This window comes from Parus major, chromosome 1, assembly GCF_001522545.3.
Source record: "Parus major isolate Abel chromosome 1, Parus_major1.1, whole genome shotgun sequence".
Lineage (NCBI taxonomy): Eukaryota > Metazoa > Chordata > Aves > Passeriformes > Paridae > Parus > Parus major.
Window position 1 is genome coordinate 59417291 of NC_031768.1, and position 13085 is coordinate 59430375.

The 13085-nt window shown below is 39.0% G+C and overlaps 1 protein-coding gene across 5 annotated transcripts in view; it reads right to left on the reverse strand.

Moving 5' to 3' along the window:
- Nucleotides 1-13085, reverse strand: part of ENOX1 (ecto-NOX disulfide-thiol exchanger 1) — a 350391-nt gene that overhangs the window by 49530 nt on the left and 287776 nt on the right. For all 5 annotated transcript variants that reach the window (XM_019007902.2, XM_019007903.2, XM_015637165.3 and 2 more), the window contains one exon: nucleotides 11502-11619. In XM_019007902.2, the coding sequence (XP_018863447.1) occupies nucleotides 11502-11619 (118 nt within the window). The remainder of the gene's footprint in view (nucleotides 1-11501; nucleotides 11620-13085) is intronic.

A 13085-nucleotide genomic window follows, 5' to 3' on the forward strand; every position in this document is an offset into this window, starting at 1 on the left:
AAGGGAAGGGAAGGGAAGGGAAGGGAAGGGAAGGGAAGGGAAGGGAAGGGAAGGGAAGGGAAGAAATGAAGATTATAGATTCATGAAAGGTTGGAACTAGATGATATATAAGGCCCCTTCCAACACTAGCCATACAATGATTCTATGAGTGTATTAATTTCAATTTTATCCATCCCATTCAAGAAAGACCTCTTCACATTTGAGAAATGAAAGTGTTTCTCTTTGAAAACAAACAAAATCTTCTTTTCAAAAAGAAACAAAATTTCTCCCTGCTTAGCAGACATCAGCAACATCACTGCTCTTTCCTAGGTTTATGACACCTGTGGCTCACCAGTAATTTATGAAGGCTTATTGTATAATAAAGCACATCTCTTTGCAAATACCAGAGAAGGTGCAGGGAAAGGGAGGACCTACTACTGTCCAGATGGGACTAAGAAAAAAAAAAACGTAGACAAATGCTGACTCTGCAGGGGACTAAGAATGCCCCAGAGAACAGCTCTGCCAACTCCAGTGGTGTTATGATGAGTCCCATGATATCTAACAATTTATTTAAAGGCCTAGAGAGATCATTAACTGAACACCTGTGGTTTAAGTTTCTGGAGTAGTGGCTTCCAAACTTTCTAGATTGTGGATCAGTACTGGCTCTTCCATTTTAATCATGCTCTCACAAACTGAGTTTCAATTAAAAACACTAACAAGACCACTTAATCTAGCTGTTTTAGCCAGTCCAAGGAATAAAGATGTAGATTACTTGGTACAGTCTTACAAGTGATCATTGACTCCAGTGGTCATTTGGGATAATTGATTTGGACCTTATGGCTGCAGAAAACCCACTTGAGCAGTGATGCAAGGGTTGCAAAGATGCAAGACTCATTTCCCACTTTAAGCCAATCTTCCTACCCCTCTTTTTGTACCCTTCTCTCTTTTACCTTTGCACTGGTTCTGTTCAGCTCATCTTCAGCTCTAAATGAATGAGTCCATCTATTTGCTCATTTGTAATTCCCACTTGCCTGACATGGTCAGATGTTTCTCTCTTCCCTCACTCATACTTATTTTGCACTACATTCTCTAGTCCCCTGTTACCCAGATCTGTCCCAGGTAAATTGCAGCATTAAGCATTTTGGACTTTTCCTACAAAGATGTCACATCATATTACTGAAATGAATATTTGGAATTTGGAAGAGACCATGTTCTTACAATAATATCAAAGCCTGACACATTTTAGGTTTATTTTACTTGACAGCAGCTCTTTGGAGAACAGGAACCTTGCACAGCTTCTAAATGATATTTTGACAGTTGCTAGTTAATCTGGCCCATTGAGACCACTTTCTGCAGGTCACCTCTTTAAAGCAAAGGGCCCTTTCTTCCTCTACTTTTTGGGTTGCATTTCTCCTACCACCAGCCATGATATGCACTGATACCAGCTGACTTGGCATATGTATAAGGGGAGACAGGAAAGATAAGATGTAGCTCTGCACAGACATCTCTGATGGTGGACTTGAATTGAGTTGGTTAGGAAGAAAGCCATCATAGCAGTATAACTTTGATCAAAAATAGTAGCAGTTCTCAGGTATTTTCAAAATTCTCAAAAAGCCACTTAACTTCTTATTAGTGTATTTGGTTTCTGATGAGGTGAATTTTTTAAACATTGTGTTCACCAGTAACTGCTACCTCAGTTAAATATGATCAATCAAATAATAAATCTCTTTTAGAGGTTCTACTTTTTTTTCCTAAATGAGAAGAAGGACTGTTACAAGAGTTTTACAGATACTGTTCTTTAAAGATGCTAGCAAAGAAGTGGCTCTTTCCTCTAATCAACACTTTAAAAATAACTGTATTCATGTAATACTAAAAATGAGCAGAGGCGATTCTAGTCTTGAGGGTGAAGGAATGAAGAAAATAAGAAAAGCGCTGGTTACAGGGGAAATATCCCATGGTACTGATGACTGACTCCCACACCAGCAATGAAAAACACTGCTTGTTCTACTGGTGCTTTCCAGCTGAGGGCATAGCCATTTGAACTCTGCATAGCAGAAGAGATGCTGATGAATGCTGAATGTTTCATATATGTTACATAACCTGATACATATTGCACAAAGGTATTGTATGAGTGCATGCACATGTGATGCATAAATCACTTCAGGTATTCAAGGATTATTGTACACAGGTAAACCTCCATGTAGGTGGGTCACTGATGGTTACTTCTTAGGAGTCAAAGTGCCTCTTATATTTTTATTCAGACTTAATCAGCACTGGCATTTACAGACACATGGCTGCTGGCATTTGAACTAGTAGCTGCATTCAGGCTCAGCACCACTGCGAGAACTTGAAAAAAAAAAATCTGTAGGATTTATGAAGAAAATGCCATTGCTACTTTGAAACAAACTTGACAGTGTGCATGTGAATCCCTCAATTTGTCACATTCATTAAGGAAGAAAGAGCTGATCTGAGTGGTTTGAATGACTGTGGTGATTTGAATTGGTCTGATTTATAATAGACAAATTTTGTTCACAAATGTAAAGTGCTTTCTATAAATGTGAGGATAAACCACTTCTGAAAAAAATTCGATTGCACCTTGAATTGCAGGAGGGCATTTATCCAGCTATCTCTCTGACCTTGTAGTGGATTAGAGGGCTGAGTTAATTTTTCTTTTAAAATCATGCATAATACTGAAATACTTGCTCAGTTACTTTTGCCTTAGATAAAAATGGATTTTAAATGAGAATACATTTTTACCCCTTTATGCCTTAGAAGGCATAAGCAAATGATGACATGAAGCTTGTAATTTTTGACCCTCACATTCAGGGACAATTTCTTGAGCAATTTATTCCTTATGTGAATGGAAGGGTGTTTAGAAGAGCTGAAAAGCCCAAACCTCCTTTCCTCCCCTCCTTTTGCTTCCAGAATATTCAGTATATGCAAATAGAGGCCTCTGTGCTTTTCCACAATTTAACATGTTTAGCAGGTATTTTCTCAGCTTCTGAAAATTAAACGTATTGCAAACTTGCAGATAACTGTGTTCTATGGGGCTTAGTTAGGTACTTCCAGGACTTTCAGAAACAGAAATTTTATTGAAATTTGCAGAGTGTGTAGCTTTGAAGAGCTAAGTGTGAAATAGTCCTTGTAACAGATTTTGTGAGTAAGCCATGACTTAGGACATTTTATCTGCGGGTGTTGAGCAGAACGTGAGTGCATAGAGTCCAACCAGCAGGGAGCAGCTTGTAAGATCAAGGTTTTACAGACATCTCAAAATCTTTCAACAAAACATTATGAGACAGATGACTATCTCAGAACAACATAGAGAGAGTTATTGCTTTTTATCATGTTCTTCCTTGACTGTTAAAAATGCTCACTAGTCTCCAGATAAATTGAAGAAGGAGGATAGTCTGTATCTGACACATGACAAAGAAGCAATGAACAAAGTGGTGTTAGGAACTAGCAACCACCCAAGTACCTCCAGAGAGGGACCTGGTTGACACGTGAGGTGGGCACTTGGCTGTTGTAGAAGCAGCCCAGCAATCACTGGATCCAGGTGCTCTAAATGCTTGCATAGTTCTTGCACCCGATAAAACTTGCAATGCATCGAACATTTGGAGGGCTGTATAAAGAAAACAAAGGTTGCAAAATATTTTGCCCACTGAAAGGCAGAAAAACAATAAAAAACTCAGTAAAAAATCCTAACTTAAAAAGAAAACAAAACCAAAAACCACCACCAACAAAACAAAACACTTTTCTGTATGCTGGTGTTCAAGGAGTCACCTGCTGGAACTACCAGAGAACTGGAATAAAATGGGGCAGTATCTAACTCTTCAGTCTGTCATTTCACATCCTAGAGGACAGTTCTTTGTCTTCTCTTCTCTCTGCCAAGAATCTGAATCCAAATAAGACTAAAAGAAGATCACTCACCTTCAAGCAGCTTTGAATCCACTTGGCTTTCAAATTTATGAATCAAATCCCACAATATACTCGTCATAAAAATGCTATACTATGGATATTTGTCATTAGTAAGAATCTTATTTTCTTGAGATGGCCTTTATCCAAAATAAGAGCAGGACGTCATGAAACTCCTCTGAATCTGAGATTCATTCACCAAAGTAAACTAGCAGTATTTTGGGGATTTCTGTAGCCCCACAGCTTCAAGCAGGAACTCTTCTAGGTGTGTTTTTATCTCCTGGCACAAAACCACACCACAGACTGCCAGTCGGCTGGACACGTGAGAAAGTAGAAGATTCATGCTTTGAGAAGGAAGCTTTTAATGCTTTGGAAACTTCAGCCACCCTTGCATGTCTCATGACACAAGAACGCTCCCCAAACCTGCAATTATGAGCTTAGGAGTTTGTACTGACATCAGAAAGATTCTGCTTTCTCATCATTATCTCCTCTGACATGTTAGCAATGGTTGATGATTCTTGGAAATAGTGGCAGGTAAGAAGGCATCTAAATCTCCACCTCAAGCAAATCTGCAACTTTCTCTAATATGCCAGGGTGAGAAGGGCTTCTAAAAACAGGGCAATAAGGGCAGCGTGATTAAGAAAATGTAACCCCTAGATCTCAGTTTAAACAGTAATAGAAATGATCTTTCATTGGAGGTCAGAAATAACATTTAGGCTGAAGCCACTCTTGAAGGAATCTGTCCTTTGTACTCTGTTCAGAATCAACCACCTTCACTGTTAAAAATAGGGCTCATTCTATTGAAGGCTAAATATGAAAGAAAATGTACAGAAGTTTTATATTGGAGAGGGCACTGTAAGGAAGGTCACTTTATAGAAAGCATGAAATGTAATTTGGAGAAGAATGCTAATACAAGCTATATCAGATTGTGAGGAAGCTGAAAACAGCATATGTTCTAATATTGTCTTTTACTGATTTTGCTGCCAACATCCCACTTCAACAATGTTATAGCCACACTTCAGGACTCTTAATGGAGGGGGATGGAAAAAATCAATATACAGAGCTTGCTTCTGCTCCCATTCAATTCAATGTGAGTTTCATTATTAAGTGCAATGAGCAGAGGACAGAGTTCAGACTGTTTCATCACTTTGTGTTTGTTTATTCTTTCCCTTTTTATTTAACCTCCTAAGGGGCAATGTATATTTTTATCCTATGTTTTAGAAAAGTCCCATTTAAATAGGGCAATCCCCTATCAAACTGTAAGTTTACATGTTGGAAATGATGTCCTGTTTTATGAAACCTAATGAAAAATTATAGCCCGTATCCTGAATTGGGAAAGTAATAATAAAAGATATAGGATTTGAAATAAATTCTAATAACAAAATCATTTTTTTTTCTTAAAAATATTTTCATTCCAATATGAAGAAAATAAAAGCAGTTTAGTTTTCACTGACTTGTAAAATATTACTTTCAATGTACATTGTTTTCTCAATTACAAATAGAAAGGATGCACCTGAGCTTCTTTTCGCTATTATTTTAATGCTATTTACACAAAATGAAATATGCTAAAATTATCTCCAAGAATTATAACCATCATCTTCATTCCAACAACATGCTGTTAATTTTGTTCTAGCATGAATGCAAAACATATTTTAACATGCTGTCAAAAGGAGACACTAAGAATGTCAATAAAATAACACTAAAATAAATGTAAATTTAGACTGCTGTCACAAGTGGCTGCTTGGTTTTGTGAAGATGTTAGGTTGCTATAGCGTTTTCCATAGCAACTTTGCATCTTATTACATAAATAATCCCTCAGTGTCCTTAAAGCTTACTAAAAACAGGATTAAATCTATTCTCATATGTAATGATCCTGCATAAAACCTTATCAGTATAAAATACCCAGAAAACCTGATAAATTGTAATCTAGATAACAGTACTTCTGGCAGTGAAAAAGCATCAAAACACAACAGACTTGTTTCATAGTAAACAGGACATTGTCCTACACCCCATATTGGGCAAATGCCTTTGAAGTGCCTGTTTCCTCCAAAATTTGGGAGTTAGATTAACCCCTTCACTGCTGCATTCACAGGACCAGCAGAGACCTCCATCCCACAGCCTATGTGTTGTACATGACCTAGGGGAATTGGCCCAGTACCTGGGACAGGACAAGGCTGCCTTTATTCCCCAGGGAACTACATTCAGCCCCAATTCACCAAGACCTTTCTGCTAAATTCACCTGCACAAGAAGCATTATTAGAGGCAAATGGACTTAAGACCAGGGGTGTAAAATTAGGCCCTTGCCTACATGTGTCCTGAACACCAGCCTATTTCTGTAAAAGCTGTGGGAAAAATGGAATGCATTTTATGGCACGCAATTGGAGCCTGCCTGATGATAACAGCTCTGAACTGGCATGCTGTGAAAGACACTAGAGCAGACTTTTCCCAGCACAGAGGAAGTAATCATCTTGTGCTGCTTTCTAGTGATCACCCCTGATGGTTCCAGGGAGCAAAGCTGATTGTCTGCTGTGCTCAGAGCATTTCGATTCGAAGGGAAGTTACTCTGCTCAGAGAGCTCAAAAGGGTTGTTCAGCTGTCTTCTCTGGCCAGAGAGGGGACTGTGCCACTACAGTGACAATTCAGAGCCTCACATTTTAAATACATTCTTTTCTTTGAGAATACTTCTAAAACCAGGTTGGTGGTGTCTGTTGACAGGGCTCACTTGTTTATCACTGCAGGGCTGCTTATGATACCAGCCACTTATGGCTTTGAAATGGTACCGCTTTATTTAAGGAATAAAAAGCAATGCTAGCCCATTAATTTCTGAAGTAAATACATTTTGTTATTTTTCATTATGTTTATCAATAATTGTTTAAAAGGACAATTATGGGTTCATTAAATCCCAATAAAATCTGATGCCAAAAAGCTATGGGACAGAGAGTAATGACAGAAAAATAAATCAGACTTTTGTTTGAAACAAAATCTCCCATAAAACCAAAAGGTTAGTCTTACAAGAAAGGAAGGGAGAATTATCTGATCTCTGAGATCAGGAGGAAAAAGGAGAAGATCTGACATGAGAGTTGCTGTGACACTTGTTCAGTTGGAAACAAAGGAAAACCAAAGCTCAGCCCCATGCAGCTGGGGCTTGGTGATTTCTATTCATTTTTAACAAGCAATATAAAGCTTTCCTACCAGTTTAATCCACCTATAAACCACAGTTTCCGTTCCATGTGTGTATCACTGTGTTCACAAAAGCCTTAGAGAAAGAAAAAAGAGGATTCAATTGCAGAGAAAAGATGAATAAGCATGATGCAGATCACTTTGGTGTTATTTCAGGCTTTCCTTGAAGACTTGCCAGGCTTGCAACTTTCAAGACAGATTTGTAAACAATATCCCAAAGCCTGTTTTATGCTGTGTGGACCAGGGTGGGATTTTCAAATACTGAGTTTCACAAGGACTTATACTCTTCTGTGAGATGGACTGTCCACATTCAGGCTATTAGACTTTTAGTCTGTGAATCTGGGAGAATTTCCTATAAACCAGGCACATGTGACAGTTGAACCAACTTATTGGCTACCCTAGGGGGTTTTCAGGCTATCCTTGTGGCACTTTGAGATGATCTCCAACATAACAAACAAGTAGTTTCCTTGAAGATTCAGCTTGCAGAATAGAGTAGGGTACTGACTGAGCCTGGGGAGAATGACCTGTAAAACACCTGGATTAGCAGGTCTATGTGCAGGAAGAAGTGGCCCAGGCCTGCAATGCCAACTAGGGGATGGAAGACAAGTTTAGGAGATTTTAGATGCCGGTTCTCATTCCAGCTCTGCCACTGAATCACTGATATCAATAAGTCAAGTCCATGAATAGCTAGCAGGAGCAAAATTTGCAGATGAAAGAAGAGGATTTACATCTAGAATGGAGGGACACACTTTGCAACAAGTCCCTGTAGACCTCTTCTGATTGTTGTGAGACCAAATTTTCCCAAAGGTCAGTTTCTAACATGCACCATGATTTGATCTCCTGCATGACTTGATATGTAGCATGACTTGAAAAAAATGCAAACTGTTCTTAGTAACAGCTTCTTCACCCCCAGATGTTATTGTGTGCTAGGGTGTCAGCTACTTGTAACATTCCTCTGTGTCCTGCTTGCAGCTGGGATAGAGTCAATTTTCTTTGTAGAAGCTGTGTTTTGGATTTAGTATGAGAAGATTGTTGGTAATATACTGATATTTTAGTTGCTGCTAAATAGTGCTTTCTCTAAACCAAGGGCTTGTCAGCTCCTCATGCTCCACTAGTGAGGAGGTGCACAAGAAGCCTGGAGGGAGCATGGCTGTGACAGATGACCCAGAGTAGCCAGTGGTGGTCTACACCACAGAGCTGCAAGTATGCTCAGTATGTAAACTGGGAGAGTTGGCCAGGAGGGGTAGATTAATGCTGAGGACAATGTGGGCATCAGTCAGAGGGTGGTGGGCAATTGTGCATCACTTCTTTCTCTTGGATTTTATTTCCATCTCTCTCTCCTTTTCATTATCATCATTACTACTACTACCACTACTACTACTATTATTACCTATGATGATCATCATCACTATATTTTGTTCAATTATGAAGCCCACAACTTGCTACTTTTTTTTCTCATTCTGCTCCCCACTGCACTGGGCTGGGGGAGTGAGCAGGCAGCTGAGTCATACTTAGTTGACAGCTAGGTAATACCACAACACTCTGAAACACCAAGTTCAGCAAATCTGGACAAGCATTCAAGCACTGAAGTTATTTCTTCTCAGAGCTTAGATGTGTTGCAGTATGTTTTCAAATGCTGGGGCTGGAATCCATCCTCTTTTTCTCAGGGTGTTTAATGGGTTTATCTTCAGATATCCTAGAGGAAAGTTTTCATTCTAACTATCTAGCTGTGAGAAGATCTGATGTGCTCAGTGTGTTTTCTTCCAGGAAAGAAGAAATTATGCTGGGAGGCTCCTGAAACTATGCTTACCAAGACAGAATGAGGTCTTAGAACCCATTCTAAATTGTTGAATTAATTAAGCCTTCTTGTACTAGCAGTGACTTAACCAGGTGAACCATTGAAAAAAAGACCTGACGCAGGTGTTGAAGCCTGAGGGAATCTCTGTCACTTATTATAGCTTTAGGGTCATAACGTCCCAGCAGTCTTGCTCAAAAAGTCAAAAAGGGCAGGCTGAAAAATAATGTCCTCAAGAAAATTGTTGGAATGGCAGGACACACAGTCCAGAGCTCTGGAACTCTCCAAATCAATTCATCATGTCTCATTGCTTCAGCTGCTTTTGGATTTAGACTTTTAAAACTTTATGTGTGCACGCTGGCCTTAAATTGAAGAGGCACAATATCCTCATGTTATTCAAGTCTTGCTCTTCCCAAGGTTAAGTACTTAGACAAAATTTTTAAGAAAAGGGTTTAAAAATCATGAAAGTGACAATGTTTTCTTACTGTGCAAGATGGTTTCCTGGTGACAAAAGACTCTTTAAAAGACATGCTTCATACAACAAAGGTTACTGTGAATACAGATAGCCACTCCAGAGAGACCAAGTGATGGTTCTGGAATGACGTACTTAGAAAGAGAGAGAAAAAAAACATAAAGTGAAGGCAGCTAACATAAATTGTAATTTAAAAAAATGGCAGAAGGAGGAAAGAAGAATCACATTTCTGTACCTAAGAGCAATAATCAAAAAAACTCCTTTTTCAGTTTATTTTAATTTACCAGTGTTTCATATCCAATAGCTCTTTTGGTTTAATTCCAGGTTCCTTCTATTGTCATTGACAGACGAACCAAATGCACTTGCTTTAGCTGAGAGTGTGGTGTTGAAAGAAAAAAGCCATAACATTAATTTGAGAACTGGATGACTATGTATGCAGCAGGATGGATCAACTTCACTAAGTTTAAGAGGATGATGAATGGTACAACAAACAATGATGGACACGTACTCAAGTCGATTCATATTGTTAAATTTTGATTTAGAATGCAACACAGTACTGGGTTTGCTCAAGTGCGTACATTGTAACAACACAAATAACCTGAAATTGTTTGGGATAGAACGCTGTAGAAATCTCAGACATCAAAACTTTTGACAGTAATGTCTTTTTTCATGCATGAAAACCAAACATGCTTTCCTATCTGTGGTGCTACAAAATGAATGACCTTCACAGCTCTGCCCTAAGCATGCATATGTTAAACCTGGCAGAATTGGTAAGTACTACAGTTCAAAACATTCCTGCTCCTCTTCTGGCATGCAGGCTATATGTATTTCTCTCTCTACCTTCCTGTTGTTAGTTCTAATGACTTTTCTGCATGAGAGTGGACACAGTCAATGTAAAATGGTTAGTCATAAAAACTGCTGATTTCTAGCAGTTCAGGGTCTGCAAGATCCCACTGTTTCAGCTTCAAACACTCTGTTAATGGCATCTAGAAAATACAAATCCATAAAATTAGCCCAGCAAAATTTAAGGCTGCCCTTAAGGGGTTTTGTTGTTGTATTTTTCTTCCAGGAAAAATATCAAATCTCCCCTCAAGAGAGAGGTCACAGTAAATATTTCTTTGCTAGAATGACTCCTTCCTTTGGTCTGTACTTCTGGGGACCTTCAACCTCACAGTATCTTGTCACAGAAGGAGCCAAAGAGTTCTTCTGTCTGTAAATTTGAATTCATACCTTTTGACTGGCATACCAAGACTTGAAATCATTGAATGGATGAAATTCTTTCCTTTCTTACTATGGTGCCTGTATGAAAAGGACTAGATCAGGTTTACCCTAATGAAGACTTACAGTTTATTTCCATATTATTCCTTCCTTTTTCATTTTTCTGAAAGTTCACTGCTGCCTGGAAGTTTCTAGTCATGCTTTGGCTTCAGCTCCTGAAAATTTCATTCTTTATATGAGTGTCTAAACAAGCAAATCCTTCTTAGCAACTCACAAATGATTAGCCAATGCCAAGAAAGAGACCAAAGCATACATCCAGATCATGTTACCAGTTAGTAACTGGCAGCTTCTGAGCCACCTCTTGATGTCCGTCCTGGATAGCAGAGTATTTGCAGAAGGCTGAAAAAGCTGCTTTTCTTATTCACATTGCATCTACCCTTGTTCTTGGACTCATGATAGCCATCTAATGAGTGTCTAATTCATGCAGAATGCAGTACCATACTGTGAAATAGCTACCCTTAGAAAGGCAGTATGCAACCATAAAAGCCCCACAGTTAAAATGTTATTTCTTATCGAGATTAGAGATTTTTATGTGCTTGTTGCAAAGAAAGGTACATCTCAGAGAATACTGACCAAAGCATAAATTGAACTGGTCCCACAATAAAATATTGTTTCTACCACGTAATTAAATGCTGCCATGCAAAGCTGTGGAGAGTGCAGTTAGGAAACATAATGCTTCCAGCAAAGGGCAGAACTGGAGAATTTTCATCATTATAGAACACAGCAGGTGACAGACATCTCCTAGAAACAGCTTGCATCATTCAAATAACTAATTTATAAGGGTTTAAAATAAGATACTGTCTTATATAATCGGGTATTAACATGTCACTTCTCATATGTAAGTTTTTGTTTGCTGTTAATAAAACAACACTTGCACATATTTACCTGAATCATCTACTCTCAGCTTTTTACTGGGATTGTCACCACTGTCATCATCGGACATTTCCATCTCCTCTTCCCGGCGGATTCCCATGAGCTGTTCACTGTGAGCGTTTCGGAGCTCCTAAAATCCAAAATTACCTTTTGTCAGCATTAACTTCCATAAAGTCATTATGCATTATTTAGTATCTGTTTTTAATACTGATCTGATTTTAATTATACATCATTTATCATTGTAATCATATATATTTGTGTATGAATATTTATAAAAACAGTAGCACAGGGAATTCTTCCTGTGAAAGAACTGAGTTTATCAATGGTAACACTCAGGGAAAACAAGAGAAAAAGTGACTTTCCCCATTGAGTGATCTTTAGGTCTGCTAAAAATAGGAGAGTATTTTAACATCAGGGATAATAATTAAAACTGCTGTATAAAGCAGACTGATAAAGAGATTGTCAGCCTGCTTAAGGGATAGCTAATTCTTGCTTCTCTCTACCACTTCGGGGTATGATTCATTTGGCCAAATGTAGGTGTCTCCAACACACAAAGTTGTATTGCACATTGTATATTGTCTTGTATATTGTATATCAACACCCTAAAAGTGCATCGTTCTGTCTCTGACTGCAAAGGGAGCTGAGAGGAGACAATGCAGATGAAGAGCTGTGTATTTGTAAGTGCCTCATGCTGGTCAAAGGAATCTCACCCTCTGTCCCTATGCACAGACTGCCTACTGCCTTGGATTTAAAAGACCCAGTCCCACAACGCTGGCCTGGAAATCTTTGCATCTTGATCCAAAATGAGCAGCAGCAGGGACAGCTCGGTCTCCAGGTGACCGCTGCAAGGGCAGGCAGGCAGCCCCTGCACATGTCACCAGGAAAAGGATCAGCAGGCACGCGGGCTTTGTGGGAGTCTAGACAGTCTTTGTTCTGGGTAGAAAGGCTGGCGCGGGTGTAGCGGCTGCCTTTTTAATGGCAGCACTGAGAAGATTGAGAGGACTCTATTTTGTCCTAATAATCCTGTCAGGTGTAACATGGGGATGCTGCACTGTGATTAGTGTAGGCTTTGTCCACCCGCAGACAGCTAATTTTTCTGCCAACAAAGAGCTTAATTCCCAAAGAGGTGGTTTGAAGTCTTTGAAACAAGGGAGAGTCGTGTGGAAGGAGGAGACAGCATTGAGGAGTCCGACAACAGCTCTGTGCAATTAACAATAGTCTGTCAGAGACGGGCTGCGTGAAAAAAAGGGAAGGCGTTTCTCTTGAGCTGTAACCTTGGTTCATCGGCAGATCTCAAATATTCTGAAAAATGTACCTGTACTCATTAATCCCAGCAAAGGCAAGGAATCTAATTAGTGGGTGTTTTACAGGGGAATGATTTCAAATTTAAAAAAAAAAAAAAAATGTTTTTAAAAGGCTAAATTTTAAACCAGTGTCTAATAAAATCAGAAGTGACTCTGGAAGACACTGGCAAGACATTTATGAATGCTCGATTGGAAAAGGCCACCTGCACATTTTCCTGGAGAAGAACACTGCATTCATGAGCAGACATCCGCTTACATTTACTCCCTCATTAGTGGACAAATGTCCTTGATG